The following is a 26,572-nucleotide window of genomic DNA, read 5'->3' as shown; positions in this document are numbered from 1 at the left end:
CAAAATGAGGACAAAATTTGTTGCTTGCTTTTTTTGAGGATATTTATTTTCTGTATTTTTTTTAGTTCTATATTACTTTGGGAATGGTGACAGAGGCTAATGTGAATGTTTGAATTTTATGGTTCTTGACAGAATGCAAGTGAACAGAAAACTGAAATGGAACAGATAAAGCAGAAGATAGCTGAGGAGATGGTGAAAATTGAAAAACGTAAAAGTGTAATTGACAATGAACTTAAGCAGGTCCAGGTAATGTTTCATTATTTTCTGTGTAGCTATTTCCAGAATATTAAGAGGGTTTTAATCTTTAATCTAAAGCAAGAAATTCAATGCAGCTAGGTAACTGAAAAATATATCAACTAATTTCATGTTTGCTGGTTTCAGAGCTTTTTCCAATAATTATTTTTGATAGTATATAACTGAAAGAATTTGAATAAACATCCAAAAGTGTCTTATGCAACAGCACATAGCTGAATTAATGAGAGTTAATGCCCATAAGAACAACCACTTTTTACACAATCCCAATTTGTGTTATATCAAAAGTGTTAATTAAGAACAAAAATTATTTTTGAGATAATGACCTGGAATTCTCTTGGAACAGCTTACTGCTCAACCTGCTTTTACCATGAGCAGGTCCCTTTGTGAAAACTTTCTCAAGAAAGATGGCTCTAACCTGATCAGCAAAAATCTGAGTAGCACAAGGTTGTCGGAATGTAAATCTCACAGAAATGCTTTGACAACGAAGCTATGATCCCAGCTGAACTGCCTCTCAAAGCTGTCAAGCTGTTTGACTGTTTATGAAGGTCTCTGATGTTAACAATTTTTCAGAAACAGTTAAACATTTGAAAACATTGAAACAATTGCAAAAATAAATTGAAATAGTTAAAATGATTTAAAGAAATTTAAATTGATGTAATCTTTCAAAAATGTGTATTATGCTTGAATCTCCTTCACAGCAGTTCTTCTACATTTAAATAAAAGGAGTCACTGAATCTGCACCAGGTCTGACATGCGCAGGTTCAGCAGGCTGAGAAACTGCATGAAGTTTTCACTACTGCTGGATTCATGAAAAGTCCAGTGTCAAAACAGTGGATTTTATAGTGTTGATCAGCTTTGCGGAAATTCTTGGACACTAGCATGGAAATCTTGAGCCTCATAGTGTAGAAATTTCAGGTCACTTTTTTGTGCTTAAGTGGTTAGTTATTTTGAATTTAAATTCGATTCAATACTTACCATTTTGACGCAAATTGTTAAAATTTGTGTATCTCTGTCCTTTCAACTTAACCTAACATTGAGACATGGCAAGATTGGTAAGTGGTCGTAAGGAGTAGATTTTCTAATTCATTATTCCTGTGCACCGTGAGCAATTGTACTCCAATTTCATTTTCATTTGGTTTAACTAATTCAATACAGTTTGCTGATTGAATCCAAGACATGCTTCCTTGGCTGTATGACAGCTTTACATCACATTACATGTGTTCTCTGAGCTATTAGACAGAGGCTATTTTTTGTCTTTCAGCCTCACGTAGATGAAGCCAAACGAGCAGTAGGAAATATAAAGCCAGAATCACTTTCTGAAATACGGTCACTGCGAATGCCACCTGATGTAATCAGGGATATTTTGGAAGGCGTATTACGGCTAATGGGTATTTTCGATACGTCATGGGTCAGCATGAAAAGGTGTGAATGTATGAATTTGAATTGCATGCTATGTTAAATGTATCAGAATATTGTAGTGTAGGCAGAACAAGTGCAACAATGAGTAAATCATTTTAATTTTGTGCCTCATAGAACGTGTTAAATTGAGAAATACTACTTCAGACTAGTATTTCTCTCCGTATCCAATAATAGTTTTATACTAGATGAGGTGCACGAGGTCAGATGATAATGAAAACTCCCAGCATTTTGTGAATCAATACAACTTAGTTCTGTCCCAAAAGAAATGCTTCTCATACCCAATGAGTAAAATTTCACATATCCATTAACTCTTCTTGTGACCCTCCAATCAAGATTGCTTCACATGATGCAAAGTTTGAGGTCAATTTTTTGTTACAGATGGTTGAGAAACAATTGTTTGCTTTATTTTATAAATACTTTCCCCACTGTTACTGCAATCCCTGAATCTTAAATTAGCTTTATCTTGCTGTACTTCTCCTAATTCTCAGATGGAACTTCCACTTATGCAGGCTGGATGATGAAAACTGGTCTTGCTGGCTGAATTGGGCTATGAGGTCCTAATGGCAACCAGACCTCAGACATGAGGATGGTACTTTGTCTTCTGTCAAACCTGTAAATAATTTTAATATTTTAAAGGTCTCTGACATTTAGAGGCATTTAAATGTATTAAATTTGAGTTAAATAACTTTAAAGAAAGTAAAAATTGTTAAAAACTTCAGATAAATGGTTTCAGAATCACTGACTACAGTTAACAAGGTTCAGCCCATTATATCTTGATCTCTTCTTGTCAAAGTTGATCTGTAGAAGGACGATCATACAGCAATCGGGTGGAATCCTTGATTGACTACGTTCTCTCATTCTGGAATAGTAAATTTGATCCTACGGCCCCTTTAAATCCAATTGGCATGGATCAGAATTGAACAAATTCTGTTCTAATTTTACACTGCTTGTATTTTCCCATCAATCATTGAATAGTTGTTCACAAACATCTTAATTTAAATACAGAGCTGGATCTGAAAACACAAGCTTTTCACCATATAATCAGCAGCAAGTCTGGCAATTCCATGCACTGTCAAATGCAGAAGTCCTGGAGTGACTGAATCTGTTGGTTCACTCTGTTACTAGAATCCCCATTGATTCCAGTGATGTTGCTCAATTTTTTGCAAATCCCCAACATTTATGCGTGGGAATCACATCTGATGCAGAATTCAGAATCCACTGATTTTAATAGGAATTAAAAGGCTGTGGATTAGGAGACAAAAGGGCAGAAAAGTTCATTTTATACTACTTCCACTTTGGCATAATGTTTGTAATTATGTGTTGATATTGTTTATAACATTGGGGTGTTTTCTCTGTGATACCCATTGAATGAGTCATTACTGACATTATTCTCTGAAAATAACTAGCTACTAATTAAGCCAAAGGCTCAAATTGGACATTCAAAGGGATAGGCACACCTTTCAGCAGTCAAAGGCAGACATTTACACAACTCTGCAAAACACACCTCAAAGAGGATTGAGTCTGCTCACTGTTATATTGACAGATATATCAGAATATTGTGAGACAGGCAGAACAAATGCAACAATGAGTTCATCTTTTTAATCTTGTGCTTCTTAGAACTTGCAATGCAGGATGACCAACGGTTCTGTCTTTCAGAGAGGGCGCTCATGCCCTGACAGACACATCTTTAGTGGCTTCCTGTTGGGGGAGCCGTTTGCACAAGCAGATTCCCCCTAGCATGCAAAGTTCTTCAGAATCCTGTATCCCTTTGGGAGAAATCTGCCATCACCTTGCCACCAATGCAGCATTCACTAGTTCCTTGTCAACACTCTCTAGTAACTGAAAGAATGCTGGTTGTGTTGTGCATCATTTCCTGTGGTGAAAACTCTGAAGAAAGCTGCTAGTTATGTGAGAAATTTGACTTCTAATGCATTCTATATTCTTGAAACAGATTGACATAATATGAGGGAGCCCACTAGCGCTGTTCTGGATCCTAATGAATTCTAATTTTTTTTAAAGAGCCTAAATTAGGGTAAAATAGCACAGATGAATATTGTACAAACTGAATATAATTTATAAAGTATGTTATCTAAAGTGGCAATTGATTTCAAAAAGAAACAGTGGTTTAATGCATGAGTTTAACTTTGATCCTCACAGTTTTTTGGCAAAACGAGGAGTGAGAGAAGAGATTGCAACCTTTGATGCCTGGAATATCAGCAGAGAAATCAGAGAGAGTGTAGAAGGGCTTTTGCAGAAGAACAGTGCTTCTTTTGACCCAAAGGTATTATCAATAATAAAAGGAGATTTTTATGGCAGCTTATTAGAGACAATTAAATGAATGACAATTTAGAAATAAAAATTGGTATCAATATTTTTTTGCTTATTAAATTTCCTTGGCAGAACAATGAATGTCTTGGTTATTTGTTTATATCTCCTGCAGTTGTATTGATCTAAACCTCAATTTATCTTTTGTGTGTGATATTTGATAAATTTGCTATGAATTCAAAAATGAATTTACAGAATGCAAAGCGTGCCAGTGCTGCAGCTGCTCCATTGGCTGCATGGGTTCGAGCTAACGTGAAATATTCATATGTTCTGGAGAAGATTCAACCACTGGAAAAAGAACAAGCTGCGTTGATTGAGTGAGTAATTCAGGATCAGGGCATTAACTTTACATGTTTTGTAAACCGTATTGCTTTAGTTTCATCCCTTCTGTATATATTTTTGTGGTATATATTTGTCCAAAGTGTAGGCAAGGTCAGAACAGTCAACTGCTGAATGCTAATCACATATTGGATAATTATTGCCCAATATTGATCTACAAAGGTATAACTTAAAGGAGCCAAGCCAGTAACATCTTAACTCTGGAATGAAACAAAGAGGTTTAATAAATAATGCCATGTTAGCCACTTGATCACAGAATTTGATTCTCTACAGGTCAATTGTTGTTAAATAAGGTATACTGTGCAAAGAACTTTAAGTAAAATTTTACAAAAGCTCTAGGTCTTTTGTCTAAGAATACAAAATATGCTTATCACTCTGCTGCTTTAGCTTTATCTAAATACTTGTCAAGAAGTAATTTCACTATATTTCTGGAAAATTTCATGTACCCTTACAAACTATTATGTGTTTAAATTGAAATGTCAAAAATATTGATCCCAGAATGTGCATAATTTTAGTGATTTTAAGATTTTTAGCATGCTTTTTTTGTTGACATCAACTAAAATTGAAAGTGAATTAAGTGACAGTTAGAATTATGGAAGATAATAGATTGCTCAGAACAAACTCTCTGAACTGATCAACTTAATCTCAGACCTTGAGCTTGAGAGTTTGTGGTGAGTTGTTCATTCCATACTGTACCATTATAGTCATTATGCTGCAGTGATGGAGAGGGTGAAAACTGAATGCAACATTGGGTCCAATGATAAGTAGACTAGGTAATGTTGGGTTGATAAATATCGTGACTCTATTCCTCCATTTTGATTATAAAGTATATCTGGGAATGTTATAACATTGGTGAAACCAAATAAAGCCTATTACTTGAATATGTGATAAGTGACAGAGGAAGGAATATATAAAAAAAATTATAACTATTCAGAACTTCAAGTATACTCTTCCTGTAGCTTAGCACCTTTCTTCATAACGCGCTTCATTGTGAAGCCAATCACTTGTCAGTTTAATAACCTGATGTATTAGTGCAACATTGTATTTATATCATGTGGGGTATTTTGTTTTTCATAATGTGCGTGTGTCTTAGTTTCATCTTCTTCTTGACCAGAAACCTAAATAAAACTGAAGAAAGAAAACAGAATCTGGAAATCAAGCTCCACAGTGTGGGACGAAAAGTGGCTGAACTCAAAGAAAAGTAACCTTATTTGAATTAATTTTTTTGGAAAATAGAAAGCAAAATTATATAAAAATAAACATAAAAGCTTAGAAGTTTACAACATAGAAGAAAACTATAGTATATTATCTCTTCACGAACAATCCAAAATTAATGACCTGCTCCCCATAATCTTGTAAATTATCCTGTTTCAGTTATTTATCGAGTATTTCCTTAAAAGAAGCAATGATATCTGTTTCAATCAGTCCTTGGGTCAAAGGTTTACTTCAGCTCTACTGTGAAAAGAAACTTCTAAGCTCTCTCCTCACTCTTTCAGTAATCATTTTATCTAGTTGATCTTTTGTAACTGTCTTAAAAACAAGGTGTACCTTATTAATTTAAACTGATTATATACTGAAATTTGTTGCACCATTTACTTAACAGATTCCAGATCAGAACAACTGAAGCAGCTAAGTTGGAAGCAGAAGTAACTAAAGCTCAGGAGACCATAGAGGCAGCTGAAAAACTGATTGGTCAGCTTGATGGGGAACACAGAAGATGGATTACACAAGTAAGTTTCAACTTTGAAATTAGGTAAAATGTTTTAGATTATTGCATTAAGATAGTTTTCCAGCTGGTGTAATTTTCAACGCTATATGTCTCAATACTTGAAAATGATACTTGTAAATTAATACAATTTATAATTTATATAATTAGTTCATATAAACAGTTTATAATTTCAGAGAGCCTGATGTTAAGATTTATTGCTAATAGTTGGCCTAGATGACATGTGAAAGTTCTCCTAAATTTTTAATTTTGCCTTCTGTGTTGGTTAATAAAATGAGTCAAGTCCTCTCTTTATTGAAAGCTATGATTCCAAAAGGTAGATGGGAATGCAGAGTTGAGATTGCAATCAGATCAGCCAAGATCTTATGAATCAGTGGAGGGGACTACTCCTCCTAATTTGCATTGGACTAATTATATGTGTCCTTGACAAAATAGCAATGATCCTCATTGTTTGAAATGTTGAGAGTTCTGCTCATAAATGATGCACTTTAACACTTGCCACTTATTTTAGAATATTCAGAATCACCAGATATTCTTTGTTCCACTAAAGTAATTATTTCTATCTCCTGCTGACTAAAAATGTCTGAAAGGACAAAACATAGCTTAATGACCTGGTTTGCAAAGATTTTCATTTCAGTGACTGAAAATCCATACTTCACCATCAAAAATTGGTAATGGGAGACAAGTTATCAATGTTCTTGCATGTATTTGAAGACATGCCTCTCTTAGTTTGACAATGTTGTGAGCATAAGGACATTTTTGTTTACATTCTGTAAAATGGAGTAAGGATGCATCCTTACTTGAGAAAATTGACAACCTTTAATATCTTTCCCCTCATTCTCTGTTTTCCTTTTCACTATTTTGTTTTTCTCCATTTTCCCTTTTCCCTTGTGTGTCAAGAGCTAGGATCTTCCACTAAATAGCGAGCTACCTGGGCTCATTCGGTTGCTTGTCATTGGAATGGATTCCTATACACACTTTTCGATTAGAAAGACAGCTCCGAGGTGAGGCCCAGTCCCATGCAGAAGCTTCACATGTAACTGGAAGGCTCCACCCTGCAGAGTTGCTTTGAGAGCTGATATGTGCTGTCGCCAAGCCTACTGACAGTCAAAGGTGTCAAGAAAACTGAACATTTGTGAATGTTTCTGACATTCACAAACACTAAATAAAACTGAAAGGAAGTTAGCTTGTACTTATCCTTCTCTCTCTAGCCATGTTTTTCTTCCATTGAAATCAAAGACCTGCTGGACCAGCACCAGATTAATGTGAGCACAGGAGAATCTGTGGAGTTTGCATTCCTTTGCTGAACTCAATAAGGAGTGCAGAATTAGAGGGCTATTGTCCTGGGATTGGGTGATCAACTAAACAGAAGTCTGGAGTTACCATCACCTAGTTATGTAGGTAAAGGCTGGCAGTTCCCAATGAGTCTGTCAGCTTCTAAACATCTGGGCTATTATATATTTTCTTCTCTGCCATATTTTTTCCACTTCTCTTTACTTTTGTACTTTCTACTTATTGTATCCATTCACCATTGAGTGTACGTCCTGCAGTTTCCTTTTGTTATCTGTCAGAGTAGATCAAGAGAAAGACAGAAAAATATTGCTGAGACGGTCAATGCATTAGTGTAGTATCTTTTCTAAAGCTGTAGTTCATGAAATTTTAATTGGAGACTTCCAATGGCACCATGGGGGCTGCCTGAATGTCATGGGTACTGAATTATTTTGTTCTTTCTTGCTTTGCTGCCAAAAGAACTGAAAGAATTTCATAAAATTGGAATTTACAAGTACAGTGCACATTTTGATCTTGGCAAAGCATTATTGTCTGTTCTCTAATAGTCTTGGATCTACTTGCCATTAGACCAGGACTTTACTCTGTTAGGACCATGTGGTAGTTGGTATGCAATGGACACCCATTGTTAAAGAAAATTCATGCACAGTTATCTTCCACTCTTCATAAATAGAGTCATCCTTGATTCTGAGGATCTGCCTAAGAAGGAAATGATAGGTACCTTTTGGAAATATATGGCCCAGATCTTGCAGAAGTCATAGCAAGCTGATGAAATTGAATTTGGCCCAGGGACTTTATAAAACATTCCACTGGTTACATCAGGCATGAGTAAAAGTTAATATATTGGTTGTATGACTGCAAGAGGTAATGCATTGGAGCAGGTTCTTTTAGGACCACATAGAAATAAATAGAATTTGCAGCACAGAGCAGGCCATTCAGCTGAATGGGTCTTAGCTATCATTTATGTTACTTTCATGTCTCCTCCCACACTACAGTATAAGACTTTTATATGTTTTTCACTCTTCTTAGCTGTCCCTTAAATGTATCAAAATTGTTCTCCTAACCTATCTCTTGTGGTTGCAAATTCCACATTCGAACAGTTTTCTGGACAAAGAGATCCTTCTGAATTACTTATATTTCCACATGTCACCTCCTCAAAGACTCAGTAAAGTTTGTAAGACATGACCTGCCCCCCACAAAGCCATGCTGACTATCCCTAATAAGCCCATGCTTTTCCAAATGCAAATCCTATCCCTAAGCATCCTCTCCAATAGCTTCCCTTTCACTGATATGAGGCTCACTGGCCTGTAGTGCTGGATGATCACTATTGCCCTTCTTAAACAAAGGAACAATATTGGCTACTCTCCAGTCCTCTGGGTCTTCACGTGGTTAGGGAGGATACAAAGATATTTGTCAAGGTCCCAGCAATCTCCTCTTTTGCCTTGCTGAATAACCTGGGATAGATTTCTGTTAATATTTCAGATTTCCAGCATCTGCAGTTTTCTTTTGATTTTCAAGCATCTCTCTAATGTTTATGATGCCTCTAAATCCCTGACTCCAGTGCATTTACTTTAAAATGCTCAATATTATTTTTACAAAGTCAAAGACCTAACCCACTTTACACTTAAAGCTTCAGTCCACTGGCCTGATCCTTTTCTTTACTGCATCATTCGTGGCAGATTCTTCATTCCTCATCTCCTCTGGACAAGAATGATCTGGTCTTTTTGTAAATCCTTTTGATTATGTTATGACATCTTTGCAACCTTCAATACATTTCTCAGAAAATTATATGTGTATATTTCATAAAGACATATAAATATATAGTAAACCTCAAGGTTTTGCAAGCAGATTGTCAAAATAGATGCCTTACTGTCCATTACAAGTGGCAGGGGTTTGAGTTTTGTTTCTTATTAAATCTTAGCAATATCTTTAATAGTGCTATCCATAAAGTGTTAACTATTGCAGACAGTTGAAAGAAAATGGGTTCTTTATTTTAAATACACTTAATTTGACTTCGATCATAATCTGTTGAACATTATTAACATGATAAAGGTTAACATGATTGGTCTTGGGGCTTCAACATTAACTTTTTTGCAGATGAAAGCACAACATTACACAACATTGAATTTTATAAACCATAAACCATAAATTCCTGGATTTGATAACTAACTGCTCTCACTTTAGTTTTAACTGATCTTATCCTGGGAAACACTAACATTGTTGGATTTAATGTTGGGATTGCTGGACAGTGAAAGGTGAAAAGATAATTAAGTTCCAAAGGCCTGTAAGTTACTGTTGTATCAGTATAAATGTCATATGAAGATTGTATTGTACTCAGATGTGATTTTGAGCTAGACCAACATTGCTATCCCCAGCCAGGATTTCCTTGCTTGCATATTGAATTGTCTGCCAGGACACACCATGTTTTGAAGAATGACCACTTAACCAATATAATCGAGTAGCTTGAGTCAGGGAAGATGTAGTAAATGAATTTTCAATGTTTTTTTGTAGGTTGCAGAGATCACAGAAGAGTTAAATACTTTGCCAAAGAGGGCACAACTGGCTGCTGCTTTTATCACCTACCTGTCTGCAGCTCCAGAAGATCAGAGAAAAGCCAGTTTGGAGGAATGGATGAAATCATCAGGCCTTCAAAGTGAATATTGTATATATTATTAAATTTGTCAGATGACTTTAGATGTTTTGAAACACACTCCTTTCTTTCCATGTTGAAATAGTCATAGGATATTTCATTCATAATATTTAAATATTATTCCAGAAGCCAGAATAAATTGCTTGAGACAATTTTTTTTTGTGTGAACTTGTTACCTACGTTTTCAGGCAGGCGACTAGAACATTTGGCTTGCAAATTGCAGTACTGAAGCATTACTTACAAGGATTTTATTACCTAAAGAGTAAGTTTATCAGTTAAGCCATAATAAATTATTGATTCCTCTCAACAATATTTTTTTCTACAATCAGAGGTACAGTGTATATATAGGCAGTTGTCTTGAATATGGGGATGTAAATAGTATTTTATTTATAATGTAATATGGCTACATGGCACACAAGGCCTGTCATGGTCAAAAATAAGAATGGAAATGTTGAGACTTTGCATTTAAGTACCTGCAGTTCTCTGTTGCAGTAACTGTTGTTGCTGATTTTGGCTACTATCCTGTGTAGCAGCATCTTCATAAGCATTACTCGTTCAATTTTTAGATATCATTAACTGTGATGGGCATAATTAAGAGGAAATATATATGAGAAGCCCTTGATAAGCGTATCTAAAATCATGAATACTTTTGATGGAGTAAAGAAGGCAAAACTACATTAGTGAAGGAATGGTCTATAATCAGAGTAATCAGGTTTAAGGTGATTGTTAAGCGAACCAGAGGCAAAATAAAGAAACCTTTCTTCTGTGCAATGTTAATGTGACTTTGACTATGTTGTTTAAAAAGTTAGTGGCAATAGTAAGTTCCAAAATTTGAATAAATAAAAGAAAGACCTTTATTTATATAATACAATATTTTGAAGAGAGAATTTCCAGGACAGTAGAGAAGGAGCAGGATGATGCGATGAATTGGAGAACTTAACCGGAGCCAACGCTTAGATTTTGGACATTCATGCATCATTATGCTTACAAGTGCCAGTTGAAATTAAACAATCAGATTTAACAACTATGGATGCAACACTGTGCAAAGAAAATCAATCTTTCGAAAACTCGGCCTCCTCTACTGCCACATTGATGCCAGATGCAGGTCGGAGGAGCAACACTTCATATTCTGCCTTGGTAGTCTTCAACTTGACGGCCTCAACATCGATTTCTTTAACTTCCAGTAACTCCTCCCCTCCCTCCTCCCCACCTTCATTTTCCCTCATTCCTGCGGCCCCCTCACCTCTTACCCTTCCCCCCCCTTGTGACCTGCCCATCTATTCCCCAGCTCCTTCCCTTTATTCCATGATTTACTGTTCTCTCCCACCAGATTTCTTCTTCAGCCCTTTGCCTCTTCTACCTATCACCTCTCAGCTTCTTACATCACTACCTTTCATTCCCCCTCCCTCACCCACCTACCTTTCCCCTCTCACCTGGATTCACCTATCACCTGCCAGCTTGTGCTCCTCCTCCTCCCCCGAGCTTTTTATTCTGGATTCTGCCCTCTTCCTTTCCAGTCCTCATGAAGGGCCTCGACCCGAAACATCGACCGTTTATTTCCCTCCATAGATGCTGCCTGACCTGTTGAGTTCCTCCAGCATTTTGTGTGTGTTACATAGGTTTAAGGTGATTGTTAAGTGAACCAGAGGCAAAACAAAGAAGCCTTTCTTCTGTGCAATGTTAATATGACTTTGACTATGTTGCTTAAAAAGTTATTGGCAATAGTAAGTTCCAAAATTTGAATAAATAAAAGAAAGACTTGTATTTATTATAATAAAATATTTTTAAGAAATAATTCTAGGACAGTAGGGAAAGAGCAGGATGATGCGATGAATTGGAGAGCTTAACCAAAGAGCCAACACTTAGATTTTGGACATTCATGCATCATATCATTATACGGTATGCTTACAAGTGCTGGTTGAAATTAAACAGTCAAATTTAACAATTATGGATGCAACACTGTGCAAAGAAAATCAATCTTTTGAAAATTCGGGTAGCAAATGTAAGCAATTATTTATTTCCTCCTCTTCTCCACAATATATTTTACCGAGAGGAGCTCGGAGATTCTGAATAGTAGATAGATAACAAAGAACAGGATCTGTTATTATTGATGTATTTGGTGTTGGAAATGTTAGAGCCTCTTCAGTTGAACTTGAAGCAAAGAAGGTTGGAAGGTGAGGAAAACGGGGATCTTATCATGGTTGTGCGAGGGAGGGGCAGGATGAGGGCAGAGGATGAAATAAACTGAGGTCCACATATCTGTGCCTTTTTATTTGTTTGCATAGAATTCGATCTACGTCGATTCCTTTGCACTGAAAGTGAGCAATTGATTTGGAAGAGTGAAGGATTACCTTCTGATGACCTGTCCATAGAGAATGCTCTTGTAATTTTGCAGGTAATTTAACACACTTATTTTCCTTGATTACAAACATTGGAATGTTATATGGTTATTTAATTCTTTCAGAATACGTATGATATCTTTTTGAGATTTTTTTTATGTATAAAAGAAGGCACAAGAAGTTAGGAATGCCTGCTTCAGTTTACTTAAAAAAAACCTTCAGCTTGTTTCATTCTTTTGTATATTGTATAAATATTCTTCGATTTCCTGTTTTCTAATCAGTGAAATGTCTTAACATCCATTTCTATAGGATGTCTCATTCGAATCTCAGTTATTCTGCTGTTGTATGCATACTAAAGATCTACATTTTATGAAAATTATTGAACTTGTTCTAATAATTACTAAGCTTGTTAGCTTCATCAGTCACGAAGAACAAAGTGAATATAATTTCTAAAGTGTAGAAAAAAATTGAAAATTTCTCAAATTTTTCAATACTTTTCTGTTAATTAAATAGTAAAGCAAATCAAATTTTAACCCGTTCATGACAATAGGAGTAAGAAAGTTGGGAGATACTTTGGAATATAGACTACAGACCACATTTATATTATTCATTGCAGTTAATTGACTGAGGTGCCAGATGGATGCCTCACATATTAATACAAATTGGGTATTTAGGTCACCTTATATCAATGGGACCTCAATTTCATTTTAATTTGAAACATAACAAACCATTGTCCACATATCTGCGTAAATGCCTTTGTTTGTGTTTTCACAGAATTTGATCTATACCAATGATTCTGTATATCAGAAATTATTTTCCATTTTGTTCATTGTGACTTTTAAGGTAAACAAGTTTAGTAATCACAAATACAGTTACAATAATTTTTATATCATTTACATCTTTAGTATGCATACAATAGGTGAATGATTGAGCTTGGAACGAGGCATAGTAGAGCTGAATGCTAATACATTTCACTCATGAGAAAACATTAAATGCAATGCAATATTGAAATTGTCATGGCTTTTCCAAAGAGAGCAGACAGGGTTTTAGTCATTTTTCAGGTGTTGCTGGCACAGTCAGCATGTATTTCTTATCACTAATTGCCCTCATGAAAGTGGTGGCAAGCCATCGCTTCTGCAGTCCTCTTGATGAAGTTGCATACACATTGGTGTTGGGGAGGGAGTTTCAGGATTTTTAATTGGTGATGATGAAGGAACAGCAATATATTTCCACGTTAGGATGGTGTGTGACTTGGTGAGTTGAAAATATCATGGTATATTGTATAAGATATGTAAAACATTCCATAGTCTCTGAATTATTTGTAAACATTAACTATGAACAAATTAGTTATGTTATTTGTATTTTCATTGTACTAATTACATCATATGGAAGCTAGTGCAAGCTAATGTTAATTAGAAAAATGTTAAACCTCTGCTGAGATTAATGACCAATTTCAGTTCTGTTCATTGGGCTTCACTTAAACTTCAAAGAAAAATATAAATTGGAGACGTGTAATTTACCAAGCAAATTACATGTCACTAAATACATTTATTAATAAAAATGCTTTTAAATACATTTTTCATTTCCACTTTCAATTTTGATGGTTGCCAACCTGAGAGTACAGAAAAATAATGAAGATATCTTTGCTGTATTGAATATGTGTTCAAAATGGTATGTTTTACTTCCTTTTGCAGAACAAATTTCTGATCACAGTACTGTTTTTCTTTTCTCAGAGTAAAATATGTCCATTCTTAATAGATCCCTCTTCACGTGCAACTGAGTGGTTAAAGCATCACTTGAAGGAGGCACGTCTGGAAGTTATAAACCAACAGGTATTTATTGTTGGAACAATTACAGTTAATTCTCTAGTATAGCATATAAAAGGTAGAATAACCACTTTTGAATCATAAAGGTAACTCAAGAACATTGGGATCCATTCCTTATGATAGCATCTGTTAATGAAAATTGTCATTTGCTGTTCTGCCTTAAAATGCTGGAATATTTATTTCTTAGTGTCATTGTTGGTGCTCGTAAACATCAAAACAATGTACCTACTAGAAACCTACATTTCTGTTCATAATCATTCATTGACATGAGATTGATAGAGTCACTGACAGCTGAGTGATGTGAGTGTGGTGAATTAAGCGGCGTCTGTGGCTGATGGTGCATTTGAGGATATAACAATTGAAGGTGCATTGATCGTGACCAGTCACATAAGATGAACATCTTGCTGCATGTTATTGGGTCTTTGAGCTTGTTCCAGTGCTTTCTAAGCATGTGATTGGGATATCCTGACCTTCTGCTGACTGATAACATCTCTCCATCTTTCTTTCCACTTTCCACTGCCCCCGTCGCAGATGCAACACCTGCCCCTACATCACCTCCAGCTAGGGACTCAAACAGTCCTTTCAGGTGAGACAGATTCACCTGCACCTCCCTCAATATCATCTACTGCATTCAGTGCTCCAAGTGTGGTCTACTCTACATTGGTGAGACCAAAACACAGACTAGGTGACTGTTTCACAGAACACCTGCGCTCCATCTGTAACCGCGATCTGCATCTCCCCGTTGCCAGTCACTTCAACTCCCTCCTCCCACACTATCACAGATACGTCAGTCCTCGGCCTCCTCCACTGCCAGGAGAATTCCAAGCGCATACTGGAGAAACAGCACCTCATTTCCCGTCTTGGAACCTTGCAGCCTAATGGCATGAACATTGAATTCTCCCACTTTAAATAATCTGCAACCCCTCCCCCCACCATGCTTCTTCTCTTCTTTCTTTTTCTAGTCTTTCTCTCATTTTTCTACCCCTTTTTTTTCCTTTGTCCTTACCTTTGACCCATCTCCCAGTGGATCTGCTCTCCCCTCCTCCCCCACACCTGCCAGTCCCTATCTCTTACCTGCATCTACCTATCACCACCTTGTGCCCACCCCGCCTCCCCGCTTTTGTCCACCTATCACTGCTCTGCTTTTCCCTCCTATCTATTGGGCTTTCTCTTTTCCTATCTTCAGTCCTGAAGAAGGGTCCTGACCCAAAACGTTGACCGCCTGCTTTTCTCCATGGATGTTGCCTGGCCTGCTGAGTTTCTCCAGCATCATCATGTTTTTCATCTAGATTCCAGCATCTGCAGCCCTTTGTTTCTCTTTATCTTTCTTCTTTCTTCACCAAGATCTCCAGTACAGTGCTCAAAAAAACATGGTCTTGCTCTCCCCCAAGCATCAATTTTTACCTGAGTCAGGTTCACATGGAACAACTAGCGTTTTGTCGAGTCATAGAGAAAGATACAGCACAGACATAAGTCCTTTGGCCCATCGAGTCTCCATCAACCATCCACCATCGATTTTGCATAAATCTTACATTAATTCCATCTTTTATTCTCCTTACATTCTCATCAACTCTCCCCAGATGCTAACACTCACATAGACACAAGGGGAAATTTACAGTGCAGGCACAAGATACTGTTGACGCTGGAATCTGGAGCACAAGTTTGGAGTCTTGCTGCAGGGTCTCAACCCGAAATATTGACTATTCCTCTGCCTCCACAGATACTGTTTGACCTGCTGATTTCCTCCAGCAGTTTGGTTTTGCTTTGGGAAATTTTCAGTAATCATTTAACCTACCAACTCACAAGTCTTTGTGATGTTGGAGGGAACTGGAGCACCCAGAGGAAATACATATGGTCACGGGGGAACATGTAAACTCCACTCAGACTATCTACTAGCTGTGTCACTGTGCTGACCTAATTTGCCCTGTTGAGCTCCTGTTTAAGAGGTGAAGATGAACTTTAACTGGTGGTGGACAAATTGGCATTCACCTCAACAAGCTGACTTGCATAAAATATTTCTTTATCTTTCCACATTCCTTTCTTGACCTAAAAAATATTATCTCTGTGAAAACTTATCCTCTCAAGTAAATACCTCAAAAGCCCATCTTCTAATAAAATCATTTTTTTTGCTTAGGATATCTAAGCTGCATAATGTTATACATATTTCCCATTTATTAATTTCTTTGTACTATATTTAAAAAGCTATTTAAAGTTCATGCTTTTTACGTCTCTGTTTTCTGTTTGTGGGAAATGTTTCAATGTGTACTGGTGACATCACTGTTCTGGATGCCGTAGAATCCCCACAGCTGATGTCTGACAGGAACTGATGTTGTGAAAAGGTAAATGTCCGTCACGTGGATTGCTGCAGATCATGGGCAGATTTCTTGAGACCAGTGCCTTTGCTGCTGGCAAAGTTCATACCACAATGATACTAGTTTTATTTTTAAAAGAATATGATTGCCTAGAAATTGGATTTCACCCCTTTTTTTTTGGAGCCCTTGTGTACAGTGCTAATTGATGAGAGTAGGGCAGTGGATGTCATCTGTATGGACTTTAGTAAGGTATTTGACAAGGTTCCTCATGGTAGATTAAGATACATGGGATCCAAGGTGACTTGGTAGATGGGTGTGGTGGAGGGGTGTTATTCTGACTGGAGATCTGTGACCAGTGGTGTTCTGCAGGGATCAGTGCTGGGACCTCTGTTGTCTGCGATACAAAAATGTAGATGGAATAATTAGTATTTGTGGATGATACAAAAGTTGGTGGAGTTGTGAATAGTGAAGAAAGTTGTCAAAAGATACAGCAGGATGTACATCAGTTGCAGATACCGGTAGAGAAATGAGAGAAGGAGTTTAATCCATGTGAGGTGGTGCACTTTGGGAGTTCAAATCAAAGAGGAAAGTATACAGTAATTAGAAGGACCCTTTGGAGCATTGACGTACAGGGGGATCTTGGGGTCCAAGTCCATATCTCCCTGAAAGTCGTTGGAGTATTGAGTGTAAGAGTCAGGAAGTCATATTGCAGCTGTATAAAACTTTTATCAAGTACATATCTATATTAATCTCGTTTCCCAGCACTTGGCCCATTGCATTCCATGCCATGATGTTTCAAATGCTCATCTAAATAGTTCTTAAAGTTTGTGAGAGTACCTGCCTCCCTCAGCCCCTCAGGCATTCTGGATTTCAGTCACCCTCTCGGTGAAAAAAAAATCTTCCTCACGTCCCTTCTAAATCTCCTGGTCCTTTCCTTATATCTATGTTTTCTGATCTTAGGTACCCCTGCTAAGTGGAAATGATTATCACTATTTACTCTATCTGTGCTCCTCATGGTTTTGTAAACCTCAATCAGGTTCTCTTCTCAGCCTGCTCTGCTTCAAAGAACAAAAACTTAGCCTAACGAGTCTCTCCTCATAGCTGAAGTGTTCCACCCCTGGCAATGCCTAAGGAAATTGCATTTACTTGCTTGGTCATTTCTTCCCAGATTGCCCTGACGAGAGCTAACTAGATGGGATGCCCTCGTATCAAGAGAATCACTTTTGCTACCACTCTATTTAGTAGGATTTTAGGTGTTCTCAATAAACAGTAGTTTGGATCCACTTCACCCTGGGAATGGGGAGATTTTGGACTGGCTCTGCACTAGCAGTATGTAAATCAGGGAACCATAAAAATGCCAGGAAAAGTGCATTGGCATTACTGATGCTCATCTTAAAAATTCAAAGCCTGTGATCATCACAATCTAGTCATAGCTGCTAATTGGAATACGTAAGTAATTGCAAAAGTTGTGAAATTGTGTGCACAGTACTTAGTGACAGGGATAATACTTCTGTATAGACTTGAATATTGATGTAATTCTGAAAATAGTTTTGAGAAATCTGCTTACTGTACAAGCTTTTATGAATCTGGTTTGAATAGTGAAGCTTGAATATCAACAAAGAGTATTTTTCACGTAATTCAGATAAGAGAAGATATCTTTATTCATCACATGTACATCGAAACGCACAGTGAAATGCATCTTTTGCATAGTGTGTTCTGGGGGCAGCCCGCAAGCGTTGCCAACTTAGCATGCCCGCAACTTCCTAACCCGTACATCTTTGAAATGTGGGAGGAAACCGGAGTACCTGGAGGAAACCCACGCAAACACGGGGAGAACGTACAAACTCCTTACAGGCAGCAGCCGGAATTGAACCCGGGTCGCTGGCACTGTAATAGCGTTACTCTAACTGCTACACTACAGATTTACTAAAAAGTTTTGTGTTACATATTAAATTTAAATTTTATTTACAGCGTGGTAACAGGTCCTTCCGGCCCAACGAGTTTGCGCCGCCCATTTTAAACCCAAATTAACCTACCCGTACGTCTTTGCAATGTGGGAGGAAACCGGAGCACCTGGAGGGAACCCATGCAGACATGGGAGAACGTACAAACTCCTTACAGACAGCGGCGGGAATTGAACCGCGATCGCTGGCGCTGTAATAGCGTCATGCTAACCGCTACGCTACCGTGCCACCCCCCGCTACACTACCATGTTATTGAAAATACCATATCTCATATAATGAGTGTGCTTGTAACATAAGTTTCTTGATGAACAATTCATAAATAAATTAAGTTACTGATGTTTCTCACATAAGTATAAATTGAACATTTGTTTCACTGGGCTATACTTTCATGATAAACCTGATTCTCGGGTGTCAAATACCTAACTGTTTGTCTGTATTACAACCGGGTAGGATTCAAACTTCATTACAGCGGTAGAACTGGCAGTACGTTTTGGGAAGACACTAATTATACAAGAGATGGACGGTGTTGAGGCAGTACTATACCCACTTCTGAGAAGGGACCTTATTGCTCAGGGTAAGTGTTTGACCTGCTTCTAGGGAATGCTTTTGGTTTGATGAATTAAACAAATAAAATAATATGAAAATAAAACCAGAAAATGCTAGCAAAACTCAGCAGGACAGCATCTATGGAAGGAGAAACAGTTAATGTTTCAGGTCAAAGACCCTTCGTCAAATTCACTGATTAACCAAAAACATTAACTGTTCCTTGTTCCACAGCTGTTGCCTGACCTGCTGAATTTTTCCAAATTTTGCTTTTATTTCAGAATTCCAGCATCTGCATATTTTTTGGTTTTCAAATAAAATGATGTTGTAATAATCTTAGGGAGACTGAGGGAAATTTAGCCTGGTTGTGAGAAGGAAGAGGAAGTTGTAACTGTGGGAAGATGAGGTGAGCATTATGATCCTGTGGAATTCGTTTTTGAAGATAAAAATTGGCAAATGTTCAATTTCAGATATGAAAACCAACATTTCATAGAACATAGAACATTACAGCACAGTACAGGCCCTTTGGCCCACGATGTTGTGCCGACATTTTATCCTGCTCTAAGATCTATCTAACCCTTCCCTCCCACATAGCCCTCCATTTCTCTATCAGTCATGTGGCTATCTAAGAGTCTCTTAAATGTCGCTAATGTATTTGCCTCAACAACCTCTGCGTAAAACAAAAACTTACCTCTGACATCCCCCTATACCCTCCTTCAATCACTTTAAAATTATGCCCCTCATGTTATTCATTTTCATCCTGGGAAAAAGTCTCTGACTGTCCACTCGATCTGTGCCTCTTATCATCTTGTACACTTCTATCAGGTCACCTCTCATTCTCCTCCTCTCCAAAGAGAAAAGCCCTAGCTCACTCAACCTATCCTCACAAGATATGCTCCCCAATTCAGGTAGCATCCTGGTAAATCTCTGCACCTTCTCTAAAGCTTCCACATCCTTCCTATAATGAGGCGACCAGAACTGAACACAATACTCCAAGTGTGGTCTAACCAGAATTTTATAGAGCTTCAACATTACCTCACGGCTCTTGAACTAATGAAGGCCAATACACCATATGCCTTCTTAACAACTCTATCGACCTGCGCAGCAACCTTGAGGGATCTATGGACATGGATGCCAAGATCCCTGTTCTTCCACACTGCTAAGAGTCCCGCCATTAACCTTGTATTCTGCCTTCAAATTCAATCTCCCAAAGTGTATCACTTCACATTTTTCCGGGTTGAACTCTATTGCCACTTCGCAGCCCAGCTCTGCATTCTATCAATATCCTGTTGTGATCTACAGCAACCTTCTACACTATCCACAACACCACCAACCTTTGTATCATCAGCAAACTTACTAACCCACCCTTTCACATCCTCATTCAAGTCATTTATAAAAATCACAAAGAGCAGGAGTCCCAGAACAGATCCCTGCGGAACACCATTGGTCACTGACCTCCAGGCAGAATACGCTCCGTCCATCAACACCCTCTGTCTTCTATGAGCAAGCCAATTCTGAATCCACACAGCAAAGTTTCCCTGGATCCCATGCCTTCTGACTTTCTGAATGAGCCTTCCATGAGGAACCTTTTCAAATGCCTTACTAAAATCCATGTACACCACATCCACTGCTCGACCTTCATCAATGTGCTTTGTCACATCCTCAGAGAATTCAGTCAGGCTCGTGAGACACGACCTGCCTCTCTGAAAGCCATGCTGACTGTCCCTAATCAGCCTATGTTTCTCCAAATGTCCATAATTCCCGTCTCTAAGAATCTTCTCCAGTAATTTGCCCAGCACTGAAGTAAGACTCACTGGTCTGTAATTCCCAGGGTTATCCCTACTCCCTTTCTTGAACAAAGGAACAACATTTGCCACCTTCTAATCATCTAGCACTACTCCTGTGGCCAGTGAGGATGTAAAGATCATTGCCAAAGGCACAGCAATCTCTTCCCTTGCTTCCCGTAATAACCTTGGATATAGCCCATCTGGCCCCAGTGACTTATCTATCCTAATGTTTCTCAAAAGTTCCAGCACATCTTCTTTCCTCACGTCGACATGCCCTAGCGTATCAGCCTGTTGTACGCCATCCTCACAAATTTTAGGGTCTTTCTTACAGGTGAATACTGAAGCAAAGTATTCATTAAGGACCTCCCCTACCTCTTCCCACTCCAGGCATATGTTTCCTCTTTTATCCCTGATCAATCCTACCCTTACTGTAGTCATCCTCCTATTCTTCAGATATGTGTACTTCAATACTTGCATGAGTATTGTGTGCAGCTTAAATATTATTATTTATCTATAGTCTGCAATCTATTCAATATTGTTGAGTCTTTTGCCTAAACTATATATAGTTTCCAGTTATAATATATTCCTGTAATATTGTGGAACAGTATTCACAGATTAAAAGATTTAATATGCTTCAGTTGTCTTGTATTTCCCTGCTGTTTCTCAAAGTATCTTTACTTAAGGTATGCTTTTTCTAGTAATGTAAAGAAAAACAAACACTGCAGGTGCTGCAATATAAAATGTTGGAAACCCTCAACAAGTTAAGCAACATCTGTGAAATGAGAAACAGTTGTTTCAGGTCAAAGACCCTTCAAAACTGGAAAAGGGAGATAATTTTTTTTTACTTGCATTGCTAGAAAAAGCATATCCTAGCAAAGATAAAGAACTAAGTAAATGGCGTATTGGTGCCCTTTTCTGCATATATGCAAAATAACCCAAGGGAAGGGACAGCAAAGTCTTCTAACTGATGGTACGTCATATAATTAAAGTGACTCAGAATCAAAAATAATTGAAAAGAAATACCATGTAGCATTGGTGCATAAGTAAAGAATATGATTTCCAAGGGTGAAGATACAAGAGACTGCAATTGCTGGAATCTGGAGCAGTAACTGAGTTCCTGACATTTTGATGTTGTTGACATTTTGAGTTGAAACCCTGCTTCAGCTCCTCCAGCAGACTGGAGAGGAAAACAGAGGAAGCATTTGTAATATGTTGCTGTTGTTCCTGCATCAGAGCATTGGAGTGGAGTTCTTTTTACGTTAAATAAATTAAATTGTGAATTTTTCTATGTCATTGTGATGCAAACTCTCAATTAAAAGGAGAAAAGACTGGAAGAACTCAGCAGGTCAGGCAGCATCTATGGAAAGAGAAACAGTTTCTGGTCTAGGATACTTCAGAATTGGGAAAGAGAGAAAACAAGTTAGATTTTGGTAGCAGAGAAGATGGGTGACGGATGGCCAGAATAAAGGGAATAACTCTAATAGGGTGAGACCAAGCTACTTTATATAAAACTCAAATATGCTTACATGACACATTTAGCACTTAATAATGGGGCAGAACATGGAATGATATAAAGTAATGTGATAAAAAATTAATTCATAAGTAATACTTCAGTAACTTATACTTCGGTAACAAGATTTTATTTATTTAAGAGTTTTCAGTTAAGTGCTAAATAATCTTAGAACTTTGAGCTTATTTGTATGCAAGACTTAAGTTTTTTGCCTACCTATTATTAAATTAATTTATGTTAAGTTTATATTTAAATATAGTTGATCACTGTGCTGAGTTGCACAAAGTGATTCTTAAGATGTAGTAATTTGTAACAATTTCAGGAATAAAACTAGGGCTATTTATTCACGATCATTAAATAAGTGAAAAAATCTATTTTGCTTCACAAGTTTCTGGAATTTGCTCTGCCCATTACAGTGCCAGAGCATTGTATAGAGTTTGCCATTAGTTTGACATTCCCCAGCACCCTTCAGTTCAATATCAGTTCAGAACACCCGAGACCTGAGTGAACAGGAAAAGGAACTGTGTATCTCCTTCAGCGATCAGATTATGGAGTGCATAAATAAACATTAGGAGAAGAGAGATATTGTAAATAAGAATACAAATTTAGTGTTGAATTAGAGACAGAAAGAAAAATAGAGGGAAAAAGAAAAGAATAGAAAGAGCACACAGAAATGAAGTATGAATATATTTTGACACTAATATTAAAAGGAATGAGACTACCTAATTATCATGATTAAATTTCAGTGATTGAGTTAATTGGCAGTAATTCATAATATTTTTTCCAAATGAATGTATTAGAACACAACATATTGCGATTTATCTCACCTCCACTGCCATGGCAATTCTATGCATGCTCTCATCCCTTCTGTAGTCAACTGGCATGATTTATATGGATCTCCTGGCCAGATTTCACATTGGGCAAGATTCACCATTCACCTCCTATCAAGCATGAAGTTCTGTTTGGTCATTATCTTTGTTCTTTGATCTGTAATTTCTTTCTGCGGGCACATTGAATTCAAAATTTTCATCCTTTTGTTTAATACACAAAGGGTTTCTTCTATCTCTTTCCATATCAGTTTTTTCCATCCTTGTATTCCAGCTTCTGCACATCAGTTCTAACTGTTCTTCCCTGCATCATCATCTGCGATAGAATATTCAGTTCCTTGTCCATTTTCTTGGCTTTCCTTCCACATTGTAACTTCTTAAACAGCTTTACAAAATCTCAGCGTCTATATTTTCATGCATAATTTTAGTATTTTTCATTACTATTTAAAATCTGTGTTCTCCTTTATGGAAGTATTTTTGGCTGCTTATTGAGGTATGGCATGATATGATTATTTAGACAGAACATCCATACAAGTGTAACATTTTGATTAAAATACACTCATGCCATGCAATATTTTTGCAATGTACATGTGATTTTTTTTTATTTTAAACAGGACCTCGCTATATTGTACAAATTGGAGATAAACTAATTGACTACAATGAAGATTTTCGCCTGTTTCTGGCAACTCGCAACCCCAACCCTTCTATTCCACCAGATGCAGCTTCTATTGTCAACAAGATTAATTTTACAACAACAAGGGAAGGTCTCAGGGGACAGGTAAAGAAATAATGTTATTTTTTTTCAATTTTTTAATAATATTTGGTAGGATTGCTTATGACAGTTCAAATGACGCTTATTTATTTATTTGTGTGTGTGTGTGTGTGTGTGTGTGTGTGTGTGTGTGTGTGTATCTATCTATCTATAGGTTTACAAAATATTCCTGAATCCAAAGAGAGAATGTTTTCAGTTGTCAGAGGAAGTCATAAGTGAAACTAGCTGGTGGTGTCAAGGTTAGAAAAGGGCACCACTACTTTTAGTAAAAATTGTTCACTCAGAAAACTGAGCCTTATTGGAGGGTTTGTACAGCTAGGAAAGGCTGTGAAAATAGGGAAGTGCAGGACATTGGAGTGTTTTATATTGAATTTGTTATGGAGAGTTGACGTAGGACAGCAAACTTGGATGAAAATTAAGATTTTTCTGTTAAGCACTATTTCCTGTTTGCTCATATTAAGTGTCTGTGTACTGCTAATCTTTGTTATTCATATTAATGTACAACAATGAATAGTTGAGTACTCTTATATATTTGAAGCTGTTAGCTGTCACCCTGCAACATGAAAAACCAGAGCTAGAAGAACGTAAGACAGCACTTCTACAACAGGAAGAGGAGAAAAAGATTCAATTAGCAAAGCTTGAAGATTCTCTGCTGGAGGTATTATAAATAGAAATTTATATACTTAAATAATTATATTTAATAAGGAACCTGATTGAAGCAATAATGCTACATTGCCTCAGTTTTTACCTTTTCAAAATACATTAAATTTATATTGTTTGGAGAAGACAGTGAGAACAGTTTTGTGAAGATTTCACACGATGGCTGTGATTTGCACATAATTGACCTTAACCATTCTGTGTTCTGTACTAAGAGAAATGTTTGCCTGCCAGATTTTTGTTAGAATGGTTCCTTTCAGCAGTTTTGATTTAAAAATGCTGGTTTATAGGAATAAGTACTTGGAGGGAAAAAACTCACCACCGTCTGCATTATCTGGTTTACCATGATGCTTTCCATTTTTGCACAGAAAGTTTGTGGAGGCAAAATTGTTACTTTCTAAGCATATCTAGAAAATATGGGATAAAAAAACTAATTGCCCAAATACGGATTGACTAAAGTAAAGCTAAAGACTTTTTGCTTTTGGTTGAATGAAAAGTGAAAATCTGCAGAGGTTAGGAATCTGAGATGAAAACAGAAAAGGCTGGAAGTACCCAGGTCAGGCAGCATGTGTAGCAAGAGAAACAGTTAATGTTTTAGGTCAGTGACCATTTATCAGAATCAGGGAAAGTCCAAACATGTTTTAATCTGCAGAGAAGGGAAAGAAGTGAAGAGGACAAGGGGAGTGATGGTTTGGAGACTGAGAGAGATAGAATGATGCAAATGGTGGTGTGCCAGTTGAGAGAGGGTGGTCAAGGCCTGCTAGTTCTAGGTGATCTTTCTGGACATGTAGATGATGAATTCTAGATAATCTTCAAACAGAAGGTGATGAATGAGGACAGAGAAGAAAGAGAAATAAAAATACTGGAACTAAGGGATGCAGAACAGACTAGTTAGTGGAAATCTGAAATAAAAGAGAATGCTGCAAATACCCAGAAGGTCATGCAACATCTGTGGAGAGGAAAATCTGAGTTAACGTTACAGACTGATGACCTTGCATCAAAACTGGCCAGTTCTGATACAAACCAGAGAGGCTGGAGTTGTTGCTTTCAGCGTAGAGCTCTGAAGGCTGGTAAAAGGTACAAGGTAAAAGGCTGTTCCTTGACTTTAATTTGGAACATTTAAGGGCCAAAAGCAGAGAGGTCAGATGCAACTGGAAGCTCAGAGTCACTTTTGTTCTTGCAGACTAAAGGTGGTGTTCTGCAAAGCAGTCATCCAATCTGCATTTGCCCTGGGACAAAAAAAACACTGATTTTCAAAACATCTTAACATCTTACTTTTCATGGATTACATAACGTACAAAGACATGGGACTGTACAATCCATTTCTAGGCATCGGAACAAGAGATTTTTTGATAAATTATGTTAATTTCAGACTCAAAATAAAAGCAATCACAGTACTTATGAAATATTATTTTGGTCTGAATCTTATCTGCGGTTTGTTATAATTGAAAATACCCTTGATGGAAACTTAATGCTTCTAAATTTAGTTGTTGGTGACTTCATGTATGTTTGATTAAAGTTATGTGATCTGCATTGGATTAAATCTTGGAAAGTCGTTAGTGTTTAGGTTGCAAGTAGAAAATTGCAGCAAAGACTGTTGTTAAAGTCAATTTTCATTAGTCATCCTCATGAGATAAGAATCCGTGATAAGATGAACCAAGAACGTCCAATTAATCTTCAGAGTGCTGTCAATGAGTTATCAGATTTTTAAACCCTATTTTGAAAAGAATAAACCTTCAACACCGGAATATGTTAATTGTAGTTTAGCATTTCATAAATTTAGGCTTCTCTTGTGCACCCACTAAACACTGGCGTGAGCCACTTTGATATTGGAAAAGCAGATGCTGAAAATTTGAAACTAAGGCAGGAAGTGCTAGAAACACTCAGCAAGTTGGGCAGCAATTGAGCCACCTGATCTGAGAATTTCCAATATTTTCTGTTTTTATTGCACTTTAACAGAGACCTGGAAATGTATAGTTGCATTTCAATTTTAAAAACCTGAAATTGAAAGATCTCTGCTGTTATAATCTTTAG

General features: G+C 37.2%; 1 protein-coding gene across 3 annotated transcripts in view; it reads left to right on the top strand.

Annotated features, from left to right (window-relative positions):
• The window catches only part of LOC127576305 (cytoplasmic dynein 2 heavy chain 1), a 380,433-nt gene that overhangs the window by 165,733 nt on the left and 188,128 nt on the right, over positions 1-26,572 (top strand). For all 3 annotated transcript variants that reach the window (XM_052026810.1, XM_052026809.1, XM_052026811.1), the window contains 12 exons: positions 133-246; positions 1,517-1,677; positions 3,832-3,955; positions 4,195-4,316; positions 5,453-5,539; positions 5,942-6,068; positions 9,863-10,004; positions 12,287-12,396; positions 14,074-14,172; positions 18,893-19,016; positions 23,724-23,887; positions 24,420-24,539. In XM_052026810.1, coding sequence (XP_051882770.1) covers positions 133-246; positions 1,517-1,677; positions 3,832-3,955; positions 4,195-4,316; positions 5,453-5,539; positions 5,942-6,068; positions 9,863-10,004; positions 12,287-12,396; positions 14,074-14,172; positions 18,893-19,016; positions 23,724-23,887; positions 24,420-24,539 — 1,494 coding nt within the window. The remainder of the gene's footprint in view (positions 1-132; positions 247-1,516; positions 1,678-3,831; positions 3,956-4,194; positions 4,317-5,452; positions 5,540-5,941; positions 6,069-9,862; positions 10,005-12,286; positions 12,397-14,073; positions 14,173-18,892; positions 19,017-23,723; positions 23,888-24,419; positions 24,540-26,572) is intronic.

This window comes from Pristis pectinata, chromosome 11, assembly GCF_009764475.1.
Source record: "Pristis pectinata isolate sPriPec2 chromosome 11, sPriPec2.1.pri, whole genome shotgun sequence".
NCBI lineage: Eukaryota > Metazoa > Chordata > Chondrichthyes > Rhinopristiformes > Pristidae > Pristis > Pristis pectinata.
The sequence above is the reverse complement of the archived record's forward strand: the minus strand, read 5'-3'. Positions and strand labels throughout refer to the sequence as shown.